Here is a 26,860-nt window from a genome sequence, read left to right as displayed (position 1 = left end):
AAAGTTCAATTACAAGTTGCATAAGAGCGTTTGGGTTTTCCATTCCAAGAACTTCTGTTCCTCAGGCTAAAAGCAAACAATGCACGTCTGGTTTGATGTTATACTGGGGTAATGGTTTACACTCACGTCTGCGGACTATGCATTACGTTCAAATTCAAAAAGCAAAATGCAATTAATTGAAGCTTTGTAATGAAGCAAGTAATTTATCTAGAATGCATCTAAATTTCACAAAAGAAGTTTGACAATTTGAAGCTCTATTGGCAAAGTCTCAACCCCTTCTCTTATAGCCAATAGGTGGCTACTATCGCCTTCTAAATAAGCTTTTATGAAAGCAACCACAACCCCTCCAACAAACCTCCTCATGGGCTCCCTAGACTTCCCATTTTTGCATAAACAATATGTAGCTTTCCCTGTAATCCCCTTGGTATCATCATCTAGCATGTCAAGATGGCCATAATCCTTTGCCACAAAATAACAAGCCAGTTTCCGGCATTCGTTGAAGAAGTCCTCATGGTTAACACCCTTTGGAGCACAAGGAGGAAATAGAGGGTTCCTTTTCACTTCACCCAAACCTGAACCAATCACCATCACAGGCATCTCAAGATGGAATGACTGAAGAACATAGGTTAGCACTGGTGGAGGGGTTTGTTTCCCTGTGTCCATTCCATCCACTGGGTCAATGCCTATTAGGGCTGAAAACTTCAAGCTGATGCTAGTTTCTTCTTTCCCCTTTCCCTAAAGCTAGTGCAAACGAAACCTTGCCTCTGCGGCTATGACCAACGAGTGCTAGCTTGCTTAGATTTGCCTGAACATGGGGTGGAAGCAAGGGATGAAGTCCTTCAGATAACCAGTTTGTTATTGCAGCTGTGGACTTGATCTCATCACTTGAGTCTGGTCCAACTATGGTATATAACTGTTAAGAACAAAGAACAATTACTTGTGAATAAAACAAAATTAGATGCATTCTAAAGAATTATAACATTTTAACCTGTGATAGTCACACTCGAAAATGTTTTGTGAAGCATGTGAGTCTCTCAAACACATCTTAATGTGAACAGAAAATTTGAATGAGTGAAAGCGGAAGCTTTTTAGTTGGCTAATTTCTAGACTTTGGATAATTCGTGTTTGTAATAATTAGTCTTGAATTTCGGTTTAATCCTAAGTTTTAGGTCTAAGTGAAGAAGACTTGGGGCTCGTTTGGAAGTGCTTTTAAAATAATTGAAAACGCTTTTAAAGAAAAAAATTGGGTTCCGAAAGCACTTAAAATGCTATCTCGAAGAAGCGCCAATTATGTGCTTATTTCGGGGAGCACTTCAAGTGTTTTTTTAAGATTCATTTGCGTTTTGACTAAAGATTGGTTCTAAAAACATTTTAAAAACACTTCTAAACGAGTTTTTGGTTTGCACAGCAACATCATTGAAGCTGATTTCGTGAACTTCTTATGGTAAAAATCACATGCATTCATTTAGGAAATCATGTTTAAGTGATTGAACTTTATTTGAACTGTGAGATAAAATCTGTTAACGTTAAGAACCCGTTTGATATGAAAGATTTAGGGGACTCAGTTTTTTCTGGGTAGTTTTTGTAGGAAAGTATACTTGAGTTATGTGTGAGGAAAAAAAAAAAATTTGACAGATTATCTTTGATTGAAGTTCTATTTCTTAGGCTTCAATTTCTCATTGAATAACTAAGTCTGTATTGTTGAAAATTAACTTTTGCATATTCTAAGAATACGTGTGCTGCATGTTGAGGGCAAAAGTGCGTTCTCTTCTAGGGTTAAATTTTGACAGCAATCTTTGTGAGGCTTTAGAAATCAGGTGATCATCATATTGTATCATTCATCTGTGAAACAAAACTGTGTGCATCCTTTACTTGTGAGGAGGATCATCTGTGTCAACAATGTTCATCTAAAAGCAGGCAAAGTAAGAACGGCGTTCTACAAGAACCAAAGTACGCGAGGGAACTTTAAGTGTAGTAAGTGTCTGTTGAGTCTTGTACAAGTCTTTTTTTCCTTAGTGGATCGTGATTACCTAGTTGTGCGCTATGAGGGTTTTTTCATCATTTGTTTAAGAGTTTTTTACTTTTAATTTGTTGCTATTTCTGTTTATTATGTCGTAGGATTATTGAAACTGCGATCCGTAAAAGTTAGGTTTTCAATGAGAGTTCCGGTTTACCATGCAAAAAAGTGGACTTCAATAATCAAAAATAGAAAAAGACAGTAATTTAGATCCTAGTATCTATCTGACAAAGGATTGAGCCACTTGGGGGTATTCAGTTCATACAATATACCAATCAAAACATGTAATATTTTTTCTTTGTTTACTTGAAAACTTAGTCCCCAACAAGACAGACGAAGCCTCCAGTGTGTGTGGCTTACACTTTTTCTTGCAGACTAAGGCAACTATTGACAGTGACTAGCGTAAGTGGCCAACGATAGCCTTGTATTTGGGTCCTGTATATGTTCTTTTTTCTCTTCACTGATAGAGAACTGATTTTTGCACTCATTTTTTGTCCACCTACGCTCCTTTTTCTTTTCTCGCCTTTGAATTTAATAAGTTGAAGATAATCAAAGGACAGAAACAAAGAGAAAAGTGCATCGGTGAAACCGAGTTTGAAAATTACTACCCAACTAATATTGCTTGCATCAGACACCTCTATCATCCTGTAGGCTGTAGCTAATAAAATGCAAATGCTTATAAGATAATTGGAAAAAATGGAAAGTTTAGTATGCTAATTAAGTTAATTCTACCAGACTAAAATTAAGAATCATTGAACTGATCATAAAAACTATGATATGTGAAATTGTACAGAGGGTCTAAGGGCACAATTGAAATACTGTTTAATTGGAGAGAGAGAGAGAGAGAGAGAGAGAGAGAAACCTGAGGGGCAGTGACAATGAAGCCATGAGAAGCGATGTGGTTGATAAGCTGAGAGTAGAAAGAGTTGGAGAGAAGGTAACCATGGAGGAGCAACAACACCGGGAACTCTCCCGTAGTTTCACAAGGCATGCCAATCAATAGAGGTTTTGAAGGCGGAGGATTATTAGGAGGAGGAAGAATTGATGACGACGACTTGGTTTTGCTGCTGCATGCACTCCTCCTTGCTGCTTCAACTGTCTGGAGGACTACGTTGTATTTTACAATTTCAAAAACATTTGTGCCAGATCTGGCAATCGAAGAAGTGGAGGAGGACATTATTGTCATGGTAAGAGCATAAAACTTTTTGTATGCAAAAGCTTTAGGATAATGGCATGAATTTACAGCCTCACCTGTGATAAGTTTTTATCGTTAAGGACCAATGTCTCAAGATATTTACAAGGCCGAATGCTAAAGCGACCTCAAAGAGGTCCAATTTCTGACCCAAATATGTTGTCCTTGAAGTTGGACTCTTGTACATTTCATATTTGGGTGCACTCTCAAGGTCTAGGCCATAATGGATTTTGTATTGGGCCCAAATCTATGGTGGGTTAGGTTCGATTTTTATATTCAATTCAACGTCATAACAAACTCATTTTAATTAGAAAAAACGATAAACACACGTCTTTTTTTTAACTCCTCCCACACTGTATTTAATCATGTATGTTTAGGGCTTAGGATAATATGAAGGGATTTTTGTTGTTGGACACTCTACACGCAAACAATAACACGTCTTTTTTAACTTTTCGCACACTCTACACACAAAATCTTTATTTATTAACTTCACATTCCATAATTACTATTAGTCAAACTATTCAAAGCCTTGAAGAAGGAATTCACTTTTACCTTTTAGGGTAAACATGAGTAAATGCTCCCACCTGATTCTTTCTTCTTACCACACTATTTACCCTCACCTTCCCACGCTTTCTCACCTTTTAAACAACACACACAAAAATCCCTTCATCTTCCTCCTTTTCCACCTTGCCATCGAAGAAACAATTGAGACTCGATTCCACCCTCGTTTGTGAAATTGTTACATCATCAATGGCGCCACTGTTAGGGAAGAGTGGCGACGTGGAGGTAGGGCAAAATGGACAACTTTACCTATATCCACTGGCGGATCCATTAAGGGGCAAAACTTCGAGGAACGTCCATAGATACCTTAGGTGCTAACCTTCCGAACTTCGGTGAATGTCCATGGATACCTTAAGTGTTGTCCTTTTGAAGATTAGAGTTGGCTTCATACATGCCCTCCAACTGACTTTAGGTCTATCAAAACTCGATGAATGTCCATGAATACCTTGGGTGCTGCCCCTTGCATACATTAACATATGTGTAGTATGCATTTTCAAATGACTTCAGGCCTACCAAGACTCAATGAAATGGCGGTATGCATGATATTTTTGGTATAAAAAGAATTTACGCGCATAGCGTGCTATTCTTACTGACCCCCCTAATATTATTTCCTGGATATGCCATTGCCTATATCAAATGGAGGACCCCTCAGATTTGATGGGTGTTTATTTGAAAGTTTTACATCGTTGTCACTTTTTAGTAGCATGGTAGACTATGCTTCTGCTTTTCTATGTTTTTCAACTGTACTGATAGGAGTCTTTCAAAAAAGTACTGTTTTTTTTGTCTTACCAAACACATTTGGTGTTTTAGATTTTTTAATAAGCTGTTTTTTTTTTCTCTTTTTTCCCCTAACTAGCCCTTAATTGGGTTGCTTTGCTTTTTAGTTAATCATTCGATAAGTAAGCTTGTAGAATTTCTCAGGTCAACGAGCCGAGGGCTCACTCCAACAACACAGATACTATCCCCACTTAACCACTTGCACAATCCTTCGGTGTGGGATTTGATCACAAAAGGTCTCAGTATTAGTTTCCTCTGTCCGATATGGGACAAAATGGGGTTTCAACACTCCCCCGCACGTGAGACCCCATTTTATGGGTCACACATGAAATTCCACACATCGGTAACCAAATGGAGTCATATCGAGACTCACCTAATCGTGCGGGGCCAATGGGGACCCACCCAATCACGTGGCATCTTTGGCCGACGTGGAGCCATATCGGGACTCACCAATCACGTGGGGCCAATGGAGACCCAACCAATCACATGGCAGTACGGGCCCGTCCGCTGACTCTAATACCAAATGTTAGCCTTATAAGGTTATACAATTAAAACACAAATGAATGAGTGACTAACCTGATTCCAATGGCGGCCATGGAAGTCGAACACAAAAGTAGTAGAGCATGGTAACACCAAGATCTTCTATAAACACCTAGCCGAATACAACTACTCTTTGGGAAGCATTATGTTGTGTGTTCTAAGGCTTATAGGGACCGGTGTTTTATATATAGACTAAAAGCTGGGTTTCAATCCATAAAGGAAACCTAAACTTTACTTTCTTAGCCTCCAAGTCAAGTATCATAATCATATCCAATCAAGAATTTCATCAATCCTATTTCCAATATAAAACACCTTATATAGGATTGATATCTTTAAGAGATCAAATCACAATCAACATTATTCTCCGATATTATATTCCTACTACATGTAGTAGACCACTTAAATGTTGATTTATATTGGATAAATCCAACATTCTCTCACTTGGTCTACAAAATGTTATATTCATGTTTATACTTGAGATTGGAGACTAATGTCACTTTAGTGGCCATGTAACAGTGATTACATCTCGTCCTTAATGCAATTTATGTCAAATGCATTTCTTAACATGGAACTAACAAGGTTGTAGGATTGACACAACCCATAACCTTCATAATCACACATGCTAAGATCCTTATTCACATGAAACACAAATTATGATCAAGAGATGAAACTTTAAATTAGCCAAAATGTCTTACTTTATATCATCTTAGGTCCACCTTATTGTATCATCGAAGCCTTAAATCTGCCAATGCAGATATCCTTCATCTAATAAAATCACCATAACATGCATGTGTGAATACATCTCCAAAACAATCATGCATCACTTTCATTAGATCAATAACAATACAAACGATGTTTGTAGCCAACGGACACAACTGAAAATACCAAATAGGCACATGTCCAAGTAAAATAACAAATTAATTCAACACTTGTGAGCAAGATGAATTAATATGTTTTTGACACTGATCTATGCATCATACTAGTTACTTTCATAGTGATTTCCAACACCTGTGGGCAAGATGGAAATCCTCACAATTGAGGTAGTGCACAAACCATGTCATGCCATTTAATATGCAATTTGATAGCAACTTGATATCTGATATATATTTCATCAGATAATTGACTAGCACACGAAAAATGTGACTTAATGAATCCAACTGGAGATTAAAATGAATACATGGATTCTATACATACCTTATAGGTCATCTACAAATGTAAGGCATTACTAACACAAAACTCAAACTCCCACTGATCTGCAACATTGTATTTAATTTGCAAATCAATACTTAAATCATACTTTTGAAAATATGCCCTTGGGAATAGCCTTACTCAGTCAATGAATGCGTATGAGCTCAATGAAAGGTACAACTAAGCATGAAAGCATTCAATGTTGTTACACAAAAAACGTGCATCCAACAACCATCTTATATGTATTAATAAGTCCACATTTATACTAAGTCCTTATGAGCCCCAAAACAAAATGATCAATCAAGAAATCTAAATGATTGCAAATAATAGAAATATGAACACATGTACTAAGTAGCCATTCGTGCAACTTAAACATAAACATATTATTGTTATTCGAGTAACACAAATTCATGGAAGATAGAATAAAGCTTTAATAAATTCATGCAAATCCATTTAATGCTCAAAATTTTAGAACAACTCCCACTAAGTTTTCAGAGTTTATACATGCAAATAAGTTAATGAGTGTGAAGCCCAATTTTCGTTCACTAATTCTTCGACTTGGGCATAACACTCGTTAATATATTCTTTCAAAGATGTACCTAAAGAAAATTGCTCTATATTTTAGACATAATAAAATAGACATCTCAACCAAAACAGAATTTCAGCAATGAGTTACACTTACTTTATAATTTATCATAATTAATTTACAAGCTTGATTTCTACCAAAGTTATACTGACCAAAATAGACATACTAATCTTCATAAGATAAAAATATGGATCTGTTTTGGATCAAAATAGCAGTCTAAAGTGAAGTCTCAAAAAGGCCAACACAATCTGTCAGTAAAAACTGTCTATACGAGCATGGGTTACTTGTAAATTCACCATAATTAACATACATGGCAGAAAATTACGAAAATTTGCAGACACATAGTAGACATCTATATGTTAAACATATCCAAAATTCAGATCATTTGGTGACCATTGGAGGTTTCATTCTCCCGATTTAAATCAATACACGTAACCTGCCAGAAACAATTATGTGCATCTATCATAAATTTATGCATCCATAACAAATTCAATTTCATATCATTTCAATTTCGATGTCCATAGGAAACCTTAGTAGTCAAATTTCATCCTCTAAACCGACATCATAGTTCAAAATGAAAAGATTTACGAGCATAAGATTTAAACAATGTGTACCTTAGCAATCCTTGATTAACCTTCATGGGTCCAATACTTTGCATCAACAAGTCTCATGAAGAGACACAAAAAACGTCATGATGCAACTGATTTCCATGCCTTCAAACCCAACCTTTTATGGGCTCAATGTGAAAATATTTGTCACTAATGGCATGAAACTTTATCCCAATAAACTTCATGAAACTAAATTAATTTACACATGTAGGCAAGAAAATTAACTAGTTTATAGTACTGGATTTTATGTCACAAAAGTACTTTCATGAAAAACTTCAACACCTGTAGGCAAGATGAAGATTTTCACAACTTCTTTGAAATAAAACCCATACTATGCCATCTTAATTAAAGTAAAATAAGTAATTCACACCTGTAGGCAAGAAGATTATCCCTTTTATTCTAATTAAGATGCAAAGTTGATCAAAGTAACTCAAAAACACAATCCCATCATCAACTAAGCCGTTGCGTCTTGCTTAGTTGAAAAGGCATTGGTCAACTCCGCCCTGAAACAATACAAGAAGTCATATGGATTAATTAACTGTAAATGACAAAATTATGATAACCTGATTCGAGCTTCGAGGCTTGCCAACAAATGGTACTAATTCCTTCATGACTCCCTTTGACATTAAATTAATCTCAAAAACTTGACATCATACTTAAAGGAGATTAATCACATATAGAACAAGTTTTCACCACAAGAATGTCAATATTTATCATTACGGAGTCAACTAGAAATAGTTTATGTAATGTGAGAGAACAATACATTCCTTTAAATTAAAAGCTAAATCACTCAAATCAAACGGGTTCCTTTCCTTTTATATATTTCTTTCCTTAGTACAAAACTACTAAACATAGCATTAAAATCATGCATTACTTTATAAATACCAAATTAAATAAAAGGAACAACCAAAATTATTTTCTTCCATAGAAAACATCTCCAATATATACCCTAGCTACATTAGCCTTGAAAAGTTTCTTTTATTCTCCCCTTATGGCACATAAAAATTTACTAATCAAAGCACTGTTTAAATTCTTTAGGCATAGGAAAAACCATAAACAATCATACATGTTTGAAAATTCATGCTTATCAATTTAGTCACATACTTTGAATAAAATACATACCTCATGCCTTCATATGTTCACTACTTCTTTATAAACATATATAATCACATGACCACCATAATTCTCATATAAGAATAAATAGAATACAAATGAGAAGTGTCACATAATTACTGCAAACCTCATTCATCTGTATAATGTACTTGTTCTTGCCACCGGATGCTTTCTATCACTCTCAGTCAATCCACAAGTTATGCATCAATTTCATAGTTAACTAGTCATGTACAATTAAATGACCATACTGAGATAGGAAAGCAAAATTGTAGACAAAACTAATTTGATTAGTCATGCAAATTCCTTATGGAGTTAATATCATTACAAACCGCACTTGAATTAATCACCAATCATACTTAAGTACTAGTATACTGCATTACTAAACTACACATGTGTGTCTTTACATAAGATCATCTCAAGCTTAAAGCAATATAGGACAACCCAATCCCTTTAATAAAACACACCATATGTCAATTTTGCTCCATGTTTGCATACTTAAAATTGAATCCATATTAGATATTTCCGACAGCAACCAATGACATGGCTATTCAATTCAGTCTATATATATTTCCCACACATAATCATGTAATGCAAAAGGAAAACAGAGCCTGCAATAATCCGTGAGGCATTTGAAGGGTGGTTAGTGTCCCCTTGTCGCCTGTCCACCCAGGATGCACCTCACACAGGTGTTCGCGCATGTGGTAGTAGAAGAAACCCCCCCCCCCCCCCCCCCCCCCCCCCCCACCTTTAAACCTGCGGTTGGAACTTTTGATTCCAGCAAGCTCGCTTTCATGTGGCACTAACAAAATTAGCAGTGAACAAACAAGATAGATTTGACATTTGCATACTTCTTGGCTTGTCTGCATATGCCATTTGTCGAAACTTATGCAATTATTTCTTGTTAAATTGGAGTATCACCTCAAGCCATTTTGTAGAGAACAAATCAGTGAATGTGTGATAGAAATTTATGGCAACCAAATTATATCATAACGGTACCATTACTGGAGTAATAATTCAGATAAATTGCAAAACCTTAAATTTATCATTGCTCTTCATGATCGAAATGAAGTATATTAACATATACCAGACTAAAATTGAAAATCCCAATTCTTATTCAAACACATAAATCATGTGCCTATTTTTATACAGTTGCCAAACATAAAATAATTTGATCCATATTCATGACATACTTAACTAAAACATGGTATTCAATGTATGTACATGCTCTACAATAATTAACACATCACTAATGCAAGTATATTTTAAACTTATAACCAATTTAAGCTTCAGGGATCCAACTAAAATACAATACCATAAACCAACTTGAAATTGAAGTCAATGAAACAAACCATTTTGCCATGGTAGATGACTTTATTCAGCCTGAACGAAAACATGGTGATATGGATATGATTTTAATTAGCATAATCCAGTAAAAAAAATGGCAGAGATTAAAACCATGCTCTGTGATTTATGACCTTGTGTTGCCACAAGAGAAAAGGAATACGGCAGTCAAATATGATGATGTTGCTCACGGCAATTGATGTTGTGGGTTAAACGATTGCACAAAATTTTCAAGACATGTGAACTGTATTTCTCTACACTTAATAATACAATGAATTATATATATATATATATATATATATATATATATATATATATATATATAGATAAAAGTATGCGCAATGCTATTGCCTAATCAGGATTTCTGTAACATCCCACATCGACCAACAGAGAAGGGGTGATGTGCCTTATATGTACATGCCCATCTCCTATAGCACAAGACTTTTTGGGAACTCATTGGTTTTGGGTTCCATCGGAACTCCGAATTTAAGAGAGTTCGGGAGAGAGCGGTCCTAGGATGGGTGACCCACTGGGAAGTTCTCGTGTGAGTTCCTAGAAACAAAACCATGAGGACGTGGCCGGGGTCCAAAGCAGACAATATTGTGCTACAGCGGAGTTGAGACTGGGATGTGATAGAATGGTATCAGAGCCACTCTACCGTTCGGTGCGAGTGTGCCGATGAAGACGTCGGGCCCCTAAGGGGGGTGGATTGTAACATCCCACATCGACCAACGGAGAGGGGGTGATGTGCCTTATGTGTACATGCCCACCTCCTATAGCACAAGACCTTTTGGGAACTCATTGACTTTGGATTCCATAGTTAAGCGAGTTCAGGTGAGACCAATCCTAGGATGGGTGACCCCCTAGGAAGTCCTCGTGCCGAAACCCAAAAACAAAACTGTGAGGGCGTGACCCAAAGCGGACAATATCGTGCTACGGCGGAGTCGAGACTGGGATGTGACAGAAAGGTATCAGAGCAACTCTGCCGTTCTGTGCGAGTGTGTCGACGAGGACATCGGGCCCCTAAGGGGGGTGAATTGTAACATCCCACATCGACCAAGGAGAGGGGGGTGATGTGCCTTATATGTACATGCCTACCTCCTATAGCACGAGGCATTTTGGGAACTTACTGGCTTCTGGTTCCAACGGAACTCCGAAGTTAAGTGAGTTCGGACGAGAGCAATCCTAGGATGAGTGACCTACTGGGAAGTTATCGTCTGAGTTTACAGAAACAAAACCGTGAGGGTCTGGCAGGGGCCTAAAACGGATAATATCGTGCTACGGCATAATTAAGACTGGGATGTGACAATTTCCCTTCCTAATCAGCTCTTAGTTGTCGCCGTAAAGACTAAGAAACCTGACATCTGCATCAATTTTTCAATTTTTCTCGACAACTTTAATCAAATTTCAATTTTAATAGGTTTTAGTCATATAACCGGTGGCTCTGATACCAACTGTTAGCATTATAAGGTTATACAATTAAAACACAAACGAATGAGTGATTGACCTGATTCCAATGATGGCCATGGAAGTCGAACACAAAAGTAGTAGAGCACGACAACACCAAGATCTGCTATAAACACCTAGCCGAATACAACTACTCTATGAAAAGCATTATATTGTGTGTTCTAGGGCTTATAGGGACCGGTGTTTTATATATAGACTAAAAGCTAGGGTTTCCATCTATAAAGGGAACCTAAACTTTACTTTCTTAGCCTCCAAGTCAAGTATCATAATCATATTCAATTAAGGATTTCATCAATCCTATTTCCAATATAAGACACCTTATATATGATTAATATATTTAAGAGATCAAATCATAGTCAATATTATTCTCCAATATTACATTCCTATTACATGTAGTAGACCACTTAAAGTTAAAGATTGATTTATATTGGACAAATCCAACGAAGCTTACTTACAATTGTTGTATACATTCACTCTCTTGCATAATATGTCACATGTCAATACGTGATAAATTTCATTAGGAAAAGATTGGAATATGCTTAATAGCCGAACTTTTATGTTTCAACTCATGTGTCACTTGATCTGCACACAACGTTTTTGCATTGAAAAACCGCCAATGCTATCTGTAAGTATTCATGACAGTTGTAATTAAGAATTTCTTCTTAGCCAAATCACGACCTTAAGTTTTATCTTTTGGAATGTACACACTGAAATAGATTTAAAAATATGCTTAATAGCCCACCTTTTGTTTCGCAACCCGTGTACCACTTGAACCAAGTTATTGCATTAGAAAACCAATTGTTGGAACTTGTGAGTGGGACTTAGTCCCACATCGCCCAAACACATGGTGGAAGTCCACTTTATAAGTCTCTTCCCTCCTTTATGGTTTGAAAAGAATTGGGCTAAAGCTATGGACCTTGGACTTTATAAATGGAGATTTGGGTGTATATATTAAATGTCAAAGATGGGCCTTGGGCCTGTTGGAACTTGTGAGTGAGACTTAGTCCCACATCGCCCAAACACATGGTGGTAGTCCACTTTATAAGTCTTTTCCCTCCTTTATGGTTTGAAAAGAATTGGGCCAGAGCTATGAACTTTGGGCCTTACAAATGGAGGTTTGGGCTCGGATTGACGAAAACACAAGTTTAATTTTTTACATTTTTGATTTTTGCATTCAGTTATTTTTCGAAAGGATAAAACTGATGATGAACAGAGTTACAACCATTCTAAACGGCTTCAACTGCTCCATTACGCCATTATAAATATGGCCATCAGATCAGAAACAAGATATAATTTTCCATCATTTCCTTTTATACTTCACAGAGAACCATCACAACAAATTCGCTTAGAATCCAAGTTCTTGTGCAAGAACTTGGATTAGATAGTTGTATCCTGCAAGATAGACGTCCTTTGAACTACTGCACTGGTGTAGGGGCGTATTTCTGTCTTTGGAGATTGTTCTGCAAGCTTCTATCTTCCGAAAACAAGTCAGTGTGTTTTTGTGATTTGTGATTTCAAATTCATTAAATTGTTCATATTGTAAGATATATCGTATCTTTGTGAAATTTCTATTCAAGATAAACTGTGCAGTTGTTATATATTATACACTTGGCATTTGATTTGTTCTAACAAACCGACCATGCTATCAACAATCATGTACCGATGAAATTGAGGTTCCATCATAAAATCAATTGGTAATATGAGGAGTAGCCCAAGATCATATAAGCACATAGCAAACCTTGTCCCTCACCGATATGGGACGACTCTCAACACGCCCCCGCACGTGTGGCGGATTTTCAAGCCTACACGTGGACAACCTTACTTTGATACCATGATGAAATTGAGGGTCCACCATAAAACCAATTGGCAATAAGGGGAGTAGCCCAATCTCTTATAAGTCTATGCAAGGTCCATCCTCCTATCAATGTGGTACTTATTGCCCATATTGCCAATTGGTTTTATGGTGGAACCCCAACTTTCTTCATGGTATCAGAGTCAGGTTGTCCCACGTGTGAAGCCAAACGGCCACATGTGCTTCACGTCACCCCGTTGTGTTGTCCACGTGTTAGGCTCAAAAATTCGTCACACGTGAGGGGGCGTGTTGAGAATGAGTCACACATTGATGGGATGAGCGACCTTACATGGGCTTATAAGAGGTTGGACTACTTCCCATATTGCCAATTGGTTTTATGGTGAAACTCCAACTTTCTTCTTGTATGTCGTTTGTTATTAAGATTTCTTGTTATCCAAACCCTTAATTATGACCCTATCTTGCCTCTGGTGCCGTTTTCAGGGATGGTGTATTCTGCAATCGGAGCTCTCATATTCTGTGCTTATATTGTGTATGACACCGACAATCTGATAAAAAGGCTCAGCTACGATGAATGCATATTCGGTGCACTCTCCATATATGTTGATGTCGTCCAACTCTTCTTGTTTCTACTCTCTTTAATCACCGGTGGTAGCTAAATATTGACGACAGCAACTAGAGCGTAATCCGAGCAGAGATGCCTCATTTACTCATCTCAACGTACGAAGATTAAGTTTTTCTGTGAGGTTTCATGTATAACAACTGCATTCACCCATTTTTGCTACAATAGTTTGACCCACAACAGGATTAACTTTGTTAAATGTATATGTTATGGAACTATTCACGTAAGGATATTTACACATTTATCTTTGAAGTTGGATCTCTTCCACCATTGAGAACAATGACGGTACACGGATGGCAAAGTAGGATGGGTTGGCCTGCCCGTCCAACCCTCCAAGTTGTTCCGCCCCTGATTGGAATGAAGAGAGATACTACTAAAACTAAACCCGTTGATTAAGAGGTCTAAATTTGGTACTCATTTGCCATGTTGCCCTTGAACGGTTTGTTATTAGAAACAAGGATTTGTTTGGTGACCCTAATTCGATACAATAAGTGTATAACAAATCGGATATGACTTTTCTCAATAACTTTAATATTTGTAGAGGAACACATTTGAACTTGGAAATTGACATTAGAGATATCCAAATCACAAATGTGTAATATCTATTTGCATGGTCCCTTTCACATATCTCTTTCCCTTTAACAATTATCAGGGTCCATTCACTTTCAAATTGTCAATGGATTAAATAAATATTATGAAAGCTCTCTTTCATTCATTACTCCATTCTGTATAAATCTCTATCTTTGTAGGTCGTCATTTGCCTTGTTCATAACGTTTGTTTTCTCTTTTGTCACATTCAATCCAGTTCAATTTAGGCCCCATCTATTTAAATAAAAATAAATAATAAAAAAAAGTTTGATTTTGTTGTTGAGTTTTTTCTGTTCTTTGGCTAATTTGTTGGTATCATAAAAAAAATCACATGCTCTTGCTTATTAAATTTATTGCCTAAATTCCATCATAGAAAAACTCTCAAACGATTTTGACATTTATACCTGTTCATGCAAGTGTTTTCATAAAAAAATGTTTTCTTTGTTAAGACGCAACTCTAAGGCCTTTCATAGTGGTTCAAATAAATGTGATACCTATATATAGGAATCAAGCATTTTAAGTTTAATTTCTATAATATTATTGCTACACTAGTATGAGTTCAACATATTGGTACCACTCATGAGTTCAATAAATTGGTATCATACTTTAAGTTTTTCTGTCCACTGTAGAAGTGTGATTTCTAGATGAGTTCAATATATTAATATCACTCCCTTTTTCCGGCTTACTGTGGAATGCTTAAACTATTAAAGAGGAATTCAAACTTGAATATAGAGGACGACACTTCACCTAGGTCAACCAACCTAGTCCATATATGCAATCATCCTAAATTGTTTACTTCAACTCAAATTAGTAGAGTGCATTATTTTTACCAAGATTGAATAGTACTGAGCATCATCACCACAATAATTGTCATAAGATAATTATATTCAATACAAAAATCTCAAAATTTAAACTGACCACTAGTACTTAAAATGATGCTAATGCTCACGATTACTTAAACTTGCGAGCAAGCAATCATGTAGACAGCAGAGCCTCTTATTCTCCTTCTAGCTAATTAAATATTTCTTAATCCCTCCCGCCTCACTTAAACGAAACGAAACTTCTTTTATCAAGTGGAAGATTACAAGACTAGAAAATAAAACCTTAAATAACCAAATCCAAGAAACTCCAACAGCAACAGGGGTCAACAAAAGCACAAAACCCACATCAATAAACAAATTAACAAGTCATGTAGAGGTTAGGGATGAGTTCCAGACCCATTTTCTACACGGCATATCCTAGATTCCATTTTTAATGCTCGTAAATCGCACAATGATGGCCAGGAAACGGCTAAAATGTTTTTGTAAATCTTTTCGATCCACGAAAGAATAGACTGCCGTGACAAAACCACAAACTAATTTCCTTTTAAAAATAAAAAAAAACCAAGACAATGTTCCCGTCTTCCATCTAATATATATCTTGTTCTTTACTCAAACTGAGATTCTTTCTCGTTCCTTTTTGACTGCCCCAGTCCAAGATCCTCCTTTTCTTTACTTAACAACATATCACTAGAAAATCACATGCTCTTGTTCCAATCTCTTTCTTTTCCATTAAAAATTAAAGAAAAAGATCCAAAATAAAAACACATAATATGTATAAATATTCCACACTACTAAAAGACCAATTGGGATTAAACTTATACCTTTAATTAACCTTTTTACAATAGACTAAACTCACGGTAAAACACCACAGCCAAAAGTTACCAAAATATCCTATTCCCAAGTTACCATCTCCCAAATTTTACCCTCACAACATACAAGTAAAAACCCTATCTAGATGCCATGTCTATTGTGCCTCTCTGCAACAATGCTGAGGAGCCTCGACACGCCCAGCGTCCAAATGTCGTACTCCCTCTGGTTCCGGCACTCGAACTCCACAACTCCGCGCATAACAGTCTTGAGCCCAAAGTAACGCCGGTGCTCTCCGCCCTCGAGCAGGTGGCGGCCGGGCCAAGCCGGCATGTCCTTGATCACCTCCAGCACCACATCTGTAAATTCAAAAGCAGAAAAGCAAAATAATTCAAAGACAAACACTTTTGATCCTTTGCCACTTAAGCGCTTATAGCTTTTGCAAATCCCCAGATGGAACGAACAAATAATTAGCCAAAGACAAAAGCAATCACTCACTCTTTTTCTTTTTGGTTATGGTCCCAGCAACGTGCCTGCTCTTCATCTTCAGCATAACCTGCACAAAAAGAAGCTCCAGAAAATTAAAGAGGGAAACAAAAAGAGAAAGGAGGGAGGGCTGATCCATTTCTTTCATCATTCTACTCTCTTTTGCTGTTTAACCTTTTATCCCATCAAGTTCACATTCATGACCAAAAGCTCTACTGATGCCCTAATTATTGGCCCTACCCTAAAAGAAAAAGGAAACTAATTGGTAGACGCTGCGAGGAGCTTTACCTGACCCGTTCGATGGATGTAAACAGAGACGATTTTCCAATGAAGATCACCTGGCATTCAGCACAACAAAGATAAAAGAGACTTAGAATTAGATTTGACAAGAAGAAATCATCAGACAAATGGATCAAGTAAATTCAAATTTGCGCCCGCCAACTTTGGCTATTCAGAACTTTGGTTATTTAGTAATTTCAGCACAATTCAATAGTGAAAGTAATGTCGAAATAGATTTTTCCTGCAAAGACATAATCATTCTAGAGTTCATCTACATTCACTCGAGATCAAAGAAACTTTTCCATCTACCAAGTTCCTTCCACGTAAACATTCTTACGAGTTACAACTCAATTTCCATCATGACACTACATGATTGAAACAATTATAAAAGCAATAAATAGTAACGAATGAAACGAACTGAAATTCACCTTTGCGGGTGCGCTTGAGGAGCTCACAACCCTTAGCAAGCAACTCCCTGCTGCAGATGCCGAGAAAATTCTCTTCAGGAACAAGTTCTCCACTCAAACTACTGTTGGAATTCCCGTTGCTACCATTACCAGCTACTCCTGAGCCTTTCTCAACAGGAATAACTGCGGCAATATTCCACACTTCCTTCAACGCCCTCGCCCTTAGTGTCGCTGCACCGCGTAAGGCTGCAATCCCCCACCACAAACGTCAAGGGCATTAGAGGCCATAAGAAAAAAGATGAAGACACTTGCAATTATACACTAACAGAACCAAATTAAGGTTCTGTACCTGTTGCTGCTGCAGCAGTTAAGGTCATGATATCGCCTGCCGACCGGACATTCACAGCAGAGCTGACAACCGTAGCAAGGTGCTCCCGCTCAGCTCCCATGGCCTCAGCCGCCTCCACACACTGTGCAGCTACCAATGTGGCAGCAGAGGCCACAGCCATGTCAGTCTTCGCCATATGCTCATCTTTTCCCGATCCAGATGAGGCAGCAGTGGCGGCAGCAGTGGCGGCAGCAATGGCGGCGATGGAAGAAGCCACCCCAGCAACAGAAACAGCAGCATGAAGCTGAGCATTCAGGGCTCTAGCCTCCTCTTTCTTCTTCTCCCTCCTGTCCTTAAGCCACCTGCCCACCGTCTTGCCACCGCCAGACACAGGGGCGCCGCTAGGAGTGGCGGCTCTGAATTGGGTGTTGTTGTGGTTGGTAGAGCGGCCGTACTGCATCAAATCAGAAGCTAATGTCAATTGTGAATTGAATTTTTATGGGAAAGGCCTAAACTCTATATAAATTCAATGAAATGTAAAACCACCCAAAAACAGAACTGATAGGTGCGGTGAGTAATTGGTAAAAAATAATCGCACACCCACTTCCTCTGCCAATAGTGCAACTGTCGGGTTCATAAATTTTCAGAGACAGATTTTTGGTCACACCCACCGTGTGTGTTTTGTAACAACCAAATCACTCCTAGGGGGACCAAAAGCAATCATCACCATAACCGTGGCTAGTTCTGTAAATAGAAAGAAATTCGAGCCTGTGTCTGCAAATGTCGAAATAATCACCAATCTAATTAATTTTGGCTAAGAACACTGCAAATATGCAGATTCACGAGATGGGTTTTCTGGATTGGACGAATCTGAGCGCTAAGTTAATAACTTTTTGCACTGGAAAGAGCGAGAGAACAAGGATTTGGTAATCTACAGGGTGGGATAATTAAAAGGTTACTTGGTTACTGCGAAAGCTGTGGACTATGTTCGACCGGGTCAGAGTGAGCCAGACTCAGTAGTACAGGTGCTCTGTACCCCCGAATCAGACTTTTAGTACACTACCCATGTGGTTGGTGTCATATTCCGGCAACCGCGTACGGTGGTCGGCGGCAAAGATTACAAAAACCAAATAAAACAAAACAGAGTTTACAGACCTTAACATCGTCTTCGGTGGGGGAGACAGGTGGGCTGTCAGTTAAGGAACCGTTGAGAGGACCACTGCTGTGGGAGAGCCTGCCGGAAGTTCGTGGAGACACCTCTTGCTGAGAAAAATAAATATAATAATTAATTAATTAAACAAATAAATAAATAATGATTTGGGGTAGTTTCTATTTACAATATGAAGAACTAAGTAGAAGAACGACAAATGGAAGCTTGAAACTTGAAAGAAAATGGTCAAATTTCGAGACCAAAACAAGAAAATGGCAGATAAACCGACCAAACCAAATACAAACACAAACACAAACACAAAGGAAAGTGCCAAACAAAAACAGAGATATGAGAGAGCCAAAAAACAAGACCTTATGCGAAAGAAAAAAAATGAAACTAAGACTAAAAATCCCAATCAATTTCTAGAAGAATCAAACAAGGTCAACCCAAGAGTTTTAAAAATCCCACAATTTGTCTACACATTGCCAGAGCTAAAATCTCTGCTAAGCTTACCGACTGTGACATGATCCGCTCCATGACGAGCTGAGAGGTCTCGGAACAAGCAAAGGAAAATGGGTTGCCCGAAAATGTGGCGCTCTCGTCTAGCTCTCCGGCCAGGTCCTCTGGAATGGGACCGCTGCCGCCGCCATTGACGACAGAGCTGAGGTTGAGGTTTGTGAGTTGGGTCTGGCCAGGGGGTGGGGCTAAGGCTTTGGAGACTTCGAGAGCCGACACGCTCCAAGAGCGAGAGAGGAACTCCATGGGCTCGCAAGGAGTTTCCGGTGGCCGGAACACGGCGGCCTGAACCGGGTCCATATGAGTTGGGGGAGTTTAGCGTGATAGGTACGTAGTAGCTAACGAACCGGTTCGGAAGAAAGGGAGGGGAATGGAAAGAGTGAGAGGTTCTTGAATGAATGGGAAAGTTGCCGGCTTTATAGAGAGTAAAACGCTCAAAGCAAGGCCGTATAGAGGATAAAAATAAAATAATGAACAAGAGAACTTTTGTTGGCAAAACCAAAAAAGAATAAAAAAATATTTAAAATGAGTATTTTTAATGTGAACAAAATATAGATTTGGGAGAATTACGAGTGAGGATCCAAATAATATTCCAAAACAAGAAATATTTTGGGACTTGTATGTGAGTTGTAAATCTGACAAATGTACAACATCCAAAATTTATCTAAACTTTTGTGGTAAGAGTAAGAGGACACGAAACTTGTGTGGGTTACTAACAATGTTACAATCTTTGAGTTTTTAGAAGGTCTTTCTTGTTAAAATAAGTATTTTCACTCACCATATAAAAATAAATAAATAAAAAATAACCTATTAATTGGGTCCCTCATGGGGCGTGTTGACATCGGCCATAGAAGAAAATAAATAATAGTTTAAATATCATAACTCTATTTCAATTAATATCAAAGCCGTTTGTTATAAAACCTCACACATGGATAATGCAAGTGATAATTATTAAATTGGGGACAATATTTATATTGTTGGAGTGGGTCTTTGGCCCGCCTCTCTAATAATTGACAACCACCATATTTATTAGTTCTAATTTTGAAATTTGTGTTTATACACTACATAGATCTCGAAATTAAACTCATCTAAAAGTAAAAAAAATATTTTATTTTTTTACTAATATGTTAAACATCATAAATACATATTAAGACAAATAAAATATATCAGTAAGTGTTAAAAATAAGTGAGATAACGAATTAGAATTACAATGAGAGTCAGTCGATTCTTTTTAATATAAGCTAAAAATAAGAAAATGTGTACATCAATACACCATATGCAGTGTCCATAAGAGCATATTATATGTGTAGTTGGTACAATGTTGAGGTTTGGATTAGCCTAACATTTATCAATCGCAAAATACATTTTGTTTAAATTTCAACTGATCCAAAAACTTTATAAGGGAAGGTCAATCACGCATCACTCTTTTTTCTTTGAGCTAACATGCATTTTACATTTTACACTCTTGGTGTTTCAATTTACTCACTATAGCACTTTGAGATTTTTAAATGATATCAATTTATACATTCTGTCAGTTTGAACATCTAATATTGCATGATTAGTACTTTTTATAACATGTCAGCTCACAAACGGGTCAAACCCTTGTCGAGTCGTTAATTTAATGAATGACGGTCATACATATGGAAGGAAAAAATTAAGACGATTTCAAAATCTTATGGTGCAATATGACACGAGACCCATTTTAAAAATCAATTTGAACTTAGAGGGCGTGATATGCACTTAGCCTTTTTCTTCCTAAGGACACGTCACTCTTTAAAACCCCTTGTAGTTAGCCTATTAGGCCATCTCCAACCGAAGGGTCCAGAGGGTCAGAGGGCTGAAAATAGCCCGAAAACCATCTCCAACCGAGGGCTAAGCCAAAGGGCTTGTGAAATCAGAGAGGGCCCCACGGAATCAGAAAGGGCTGGAGAGCTGGGGCCCACAGAATCAGAAAGGGCTAGCTAGAAAACTGATTAATCCTGTCGGTTATCGACACACCCCGACTTGGAAAGGTTGAAGCATGTTGGCCATCACCGTGAGGTGACGTAACCATAAGGGTAAGTGATGCAAAAAGTGAATAAATTTAAAACTAACTAAATCTAATTATACTAAATAGTGAAAGAGTGCGCAAACGTGGGAAAACCCACTACAATTATTCAAAGTGTAATAGAGAGTGAGACTACAGAAGAGTAGTCAAAGTAACTAAGTACACTTATTACATAACAGTGATAAGTTTGTACGTCTAAACAGAAGAGGATGTTAGAACTGCCAAGGTTCCTCGAGTGCCACAAAGAGTACAACTATTTAGGTCCTGAAGGGGCGAAAAACAAAGTTGAGTGGGTTAGCAAAACAATGCTTATACGAAATCCTTGAATTTTCAAATATACTAACCCCTCACCGTAAAACAAGTATAGTTTCCTTAAAACATACTACGTAGGTACGTAAACAATAAATCAACAATATTATAACAGTATTATAACCAGAAATATACCAAAACATGATGTATCGAATGCCACAATAATATAATCATGTGATAAACAAGTATAACTAAGTGCTCATCCATCTAAGCTGACACACGAGTTCAAACAGATACATTCTGACATGAACAGGACTGGGTGTAATCAATATGCTCGAGTACTACAATCACGTGAAGACTGGTGCAGAAGCACATCACATACAAGTCGGATTGCCTAATGCAATCTACCCGACAGGACTGGCACTTAACTTGGATCCAAGGTGAGCGAACGGTGCGATGTGAACATACACGTGAAAGATTGGCCCTGGCCCTGGGGCGAGTACTAACACAGTGTAGCAAGATGAGCATGTACAAATATATATGAATGTCATGACAGTAATATCTCAACCATATAACAACATTTATCACAATTATGTCACAATAACGGATACTTGGCAATATAAGCGTAAAAGTGTAATAACTACACAATTAGGGAAACTATCAATATGTATAGGTATAAAATAAATTGCCCACTCACAAGTATGTCGTTGGGTCGTAACCCCCAAGCCTAGCTTGGCCTCAAACGTCCTCGGGATACGTTTCCCCTATAAGTGAAATAACTAAAATAGAATTAATTAAAGCACATATACGGAAACCTAAATAAAACCCCCATAGTTTCCTCAAACCTAGGGTTTAAATATACCGTCGTGACCTACTCAATGTCATGAACATCCCCAAAATTTTAAAATAATTTTTGAATGGCTCACGTGCCCCTACATGTCGGAAAAGGCACGGCCAGACGCGCCCCCACGCGTAGGCCAGTGCCGTCAGTTGGCCTGACATCGTCAGGAATATTCCACAGAATATTCCGTTAAAAGCTAGCAGAAACTAAAGGCGTTACCTGATGCAATTAGGAATATTCCGTCAACTTTGACGGAATATTCCGTCTCCTTCTCCAGTGAGCCCTGCCGTCGCCGTCGTTCGCCGGATTTTGGAAAATTTTAAAACTTACTATTCTCATTCATTTCTTAACCATTTTCGACGTATAATGTATGGATTTGAAGCTAGTGGAGTGAAGAATCGTGTTGTACCTGTTTAGAGTCCAAAACTTCTTCCAAATTGTAGTAAGAGCCTCGATAAGTTGCGTAGAAGTTTCCCTAAGCTTCAAAATTCCCTAACTCGTTCGAAAACACGTCGAACTCAGTTTGCCCGAGTTCGGACCTCAAGAGTTCGACGTTGAAAACTTGTCCATTTCAGGTTTCAAGAACATGGTTGCGTTCATGAAGATGAGAGAAGTACAATAGTGTGGTTTTTGGGTTCGATTCGTGAGCTTAGTAGCTCGTTTGAGGGTTTTGCAGAGAAGAGAGCATACGGGAGAGAGAGTGTGTGTGTCCCCTTTTTCCTTTTTCTAATTAGGTGACAGAAATAAGGGAATGGATGGGATTGGTGAGAGTGAGAAATAATGGATGAGGGTGCACGGGATGGGCTAAGAAAAGCTAGGGATAGGGTTTTTGGGCTTTGTACAGAAAAGGTATTGAAAACCTATCCAGAACAGTGTTTTCACATTGATAAAATTTATATACACTCGTAACAACGTATACAATTTAAATGCGATAGCGAGAAATAAAATGAAAGTAATAAGAATACGTCAACGTCGCTTGTAAATAAGGGCATAACTGTCGATACATATACTCGGGGATAAATTACATAGGAAAATTAGGGACGGGTTGTCACAATCTACCCCCTTATAAAAATTTTGTCCTTGAAATTTCAATACTAACTACAAATCAAAACCGTAAAACTGACGTGGATACATATCTCGCATACGCTCTTCGGTCTCCCAAGTGGCTTCCTCGACCGAGTGGTTCCTCCACAAAACTTTCACCATCCGCACGGTCTTGTTCCTAAGAACTTTATCCTTCCAATCAAGGATAGTCACTGGAACCTTATCATAGGTCAAATCTGGATTGATCTCCAGTGGCTGAGGAGGGATCATGTGCGACGGATCAAAGACGTACCTCCGTAACATCGATACGTGAAACACATTGTGCACTCTCGCCAACTTAGGTGGCAAAGCAAGTTAATAAGCAACTTCACCAACTCGCTCAACAATCTGGTACGACTTCATGTACCTAGGACTGAGATTCCCTTTCTTGCCGAATCGCACAACACCTTTCCACGACGATAACTTCAAGAATACCCAATCACCAAACTCATAAACTTTGTTGGTAGAATGTTTGTCTGCGATACTCTTCTGCCGATCCTGTGCCACTTTCAGGTTAGCCTTTATCACCTGAATGTTTTGTGTCGTCTCATCCACGATCTTAGGGCCCACCAAAACTTGTTCACCGACCTCAAACCAACAAAGTGGAGTACGACACGATTTCCCATACAATGCTTCAAATGGTGTCATACCAATACTAGAATGGAAGATGTTGTTGTATGCGAACTCTATCAACGATAAGTGCTGGTGCCAAGTGTCTCCAAATTGTAGAACTGACGATCTCAACATATCTTCCAACGTCTGGATAATTCTCTCTGACTGCCCATCAGTTTGAGGATGATAGGCAGTGCTGTAGAGTAATCTTGATCCCAAAGTTTCCTGAAATGCTACCCAGAACTTTGAAATAAATCAAGGATCCCGATCAGAAATAATACTAACTAGAACTCCGTGGTACCTAACCACTTCAGAGATGAACTGTTCGGCTAATTGACTTAACGAGTAATTCTCACGGACGGGTATGAAGTACGCTGACTTAGTAAGCTGATCAACTACCACCCAGATACCATCGTAACCATTTCACATACAAGGTAATTTGTACACCAAATCCATTGTAATATCTTCCCATTTCCACTGAGGTATCGGGAATGGTTGTAGCAATTTGAATGGATTTTTCCTTTCTACCTTAACCTGCTAGCAAATTGCACAACGACTAATATACTCTGCAACTTCTCTTTTCATACCTGGCCATTAATAGAAATGGCCAGGTATATGCGCTTCATCCAATATGTCTCTCTTTAGTTCCTCAACATTCGGTATATATATCCGTTCACCTCGCATAAACATGCCATCAGGATCTCTAATCCAGAGATCCTTCTTTTTCCCATCTGACACTGCCTGTATCAATTCCTGAGATTCTGTATCATTCATTTGGACTTGAAAACTGGCAATTAAGGCCCTCCCGACGACCCCCTTTCAATACTGCTCCAGTGGATCTTAGGTCAATCAAAAGAAGAATGTGACGAGCATAAAGAGCATTAAGTTGGCCATGAGACTTCCTACTAAGAGCATCAGCTACCGAATTAGCACGACCTGGGTGATATTCGATGATGCTTTCATAATCACTGAGCAACTCTACCCACATCCGTTGCAGGAGATTAAGATCTGGTTGAGTGAAGATATACTTAAGGCGCATATGATCAGTGAAGATCTTACACTTTTCCCCATAAAGATAGTGTCTCCAAATTTTCAAAGCAAAGATGATCGCTGCCAACTCGAGATCATGAGTAGGATAGTTCCTTTCATAGGGTTTTAACTGCCGCGATGCATAAGCAATCACCTTATCATGCTGCATTAACATACAACCAAGACCATTCAGAGACGCATCACTGTAGATTTCGAAGTTTCCACTATCATTGGGAAGTCCTAAGACAAGTGCATAAGTGAGAAGGTACTTCAATTGCTGGAAACTCTGCTCACACTTATTACTCCACACAAAAGGAATATCTTTTCTAGTCAATTTTTTCAAAGGTAGTGCTATGGTTGAAAAGTCTTTCACAAAGCGTCGATAATAGCCAGCAAGACCTAGGAAGCTTTGAACTTCCATAACTGTTTAAGGTTGTTCCCAATTCTCCACGACTGCTACTTTCTAATGATCCACAAGCACACTTTGAGCTGATACCACGTGCCCTAAGAATGACACTTGATCTAGCCAAAACTGACATTTACTGAACTTAGCGTAAAACCGATTTGCCCTTAGCGTCTTTAGAATTAAACGTAGATGCCTGACATGATCAGTTTCATTCCTCGAATACACCAAAATGTCATCTATGAAAACAATGATGAACCTGTCAAGGTATGGATGAAATACTCGATTCATCAGGTTCATGAAAGCCGCGGGTGCATTAGTCAATCCAAATGGCATCACTAGAAACTCATAATGACCATATCAAGTTCTGAAAGCTATCTTTGGAACGTCGTCACTTTTGATCTTCAATTGGTAGTAACCCGATCGTAGGTCAATCTTCGAGAATACACAAGCACCTTTAAGCTGGTAAAAAAGATCATCAATACGAGGTAACGGATAATGGTTTTTAATCATCACCCCATTCAACTGCCTGTAATTGATGCATAACCTCAAAGTTCCATCTTTCTTCCTTACAAACAGAACTAGATCTCCCCACGGGGAAGTGCTTGGCTAAATGAAACCCTTATCAACCAACTCTTGTAACTGAGTTTTAAGTTCCCTTAACTCTGCAGGAGCCATACGGTAAAGTGTAAGGGAAATAGGGTTAGTACCTGGAAGTATATCGATGGTGAACTCCATTTCAAGATCTAGAGGTAAACCAGGTAATTCCTCGGGAAAAACATCAGGGAAGTGCCTAACTATTCCGACGTCTTCCACAGATGCAGTAGTCTCCTCAGCTAGCACAACATGAGCTAAGTAACCTTGACAACTTTTACTCAACAGTCGTCTCGCCCTCATGGTAGTGATAACTTTGTGCTTTAGACCACTATGTTCACCAACAAACATGACAATAGGCATGCCCGGTCGGTGAAAAGTAACAACTTTCTCATAACAGTCTAACCTGGCACGATTGTAGTGTAACCAATCCATGCCTAAGATAACGTCAAAGTCAACGATATCCAAAGGGACAAGATTAGACGACATGACTACATCCTCGACAAGGATATGACATCCTTGATATTCCCAACTAACATAACAGATTTCACCCTTAGGCATCGAGAATTCCAACTCGTAATCGAGTGAAGTAGGATGTGGTTGAGTCGTTTGAGCAAATTTATGGGAAATAACTGAATGTGTAGCACCAGAATCAATTAAAACTTTAGCAAAGTGACCTAGAACATTCAACGTACCCATGATCAAGTTCAGGTTGGCCTGAGCATCCTGAAATGTGAGGTTGTTGACTCTTCCCTTTACTTGCTGTCTGCCTCCACGACCCTTGTTCACTTGAGTTTG

General features: G+C 38.3%; 1 protein-coding gene and 1 pseudogene across 1 annotated transcript; both read right to left on the bottom strand.

Moving 5' to 3' along the window:
* Positions 1-202: 202 nt before the first annotated feature.
* LOC126606764 (chlorophyllase-2-like) lies at positions 203-3,237 on the bottom strand (annotated as a pseudogene).
* A 12,699-nt stretch (positions 3,238-15,936) lies between these two features.
* On the bottom strand, positions 15,937-19,616 carry LOC126608643 (VAN3-binding protein-like). Its single transcript, XM_050276600.1, has 7 exons — positions 19,202-19,616; positions 18,694-18,801; positions 17,560-17,992; positions 17,232-17,456; positions 16,813-16,862; positions 16,537-16,594; positions 15,937-16,397 (listed from the first exon to the last, which is right to left on the bottom strand). The coding sequence occupies exons 1-7, from the start codon at positions 19,502-19,504 to the stop codon at positions 16,183-16,185; spliced, it is 1,392 nt and encodes a 463-aa protein (XP_050132557.1). The 5' UTR covers positions 19,505-19,616; the 3' UTR covers positions 15,937-16,182.
* Positions 19,617-26,860: the final 7,244 nt, after the last annotated feature.

Source organism: Malus sylvestris, chromosome 16 (assembly GCF_916048215.2).
Source record: "Malus sylvestris chromosome 16, drMalSylv7.2, whole genome shotgun sequence".
NCBI lineage: Eukaryota > Viridiplantae > Streptophyta > Magnoliopsida > Rosales > Rosaceae > Malus > Malus sylvestris.
The sequence above is the reverse complement of the archived record's forward strand: the minus strand, read 5'-3'. Positions and strand labels throughout refer to the sequence as shown.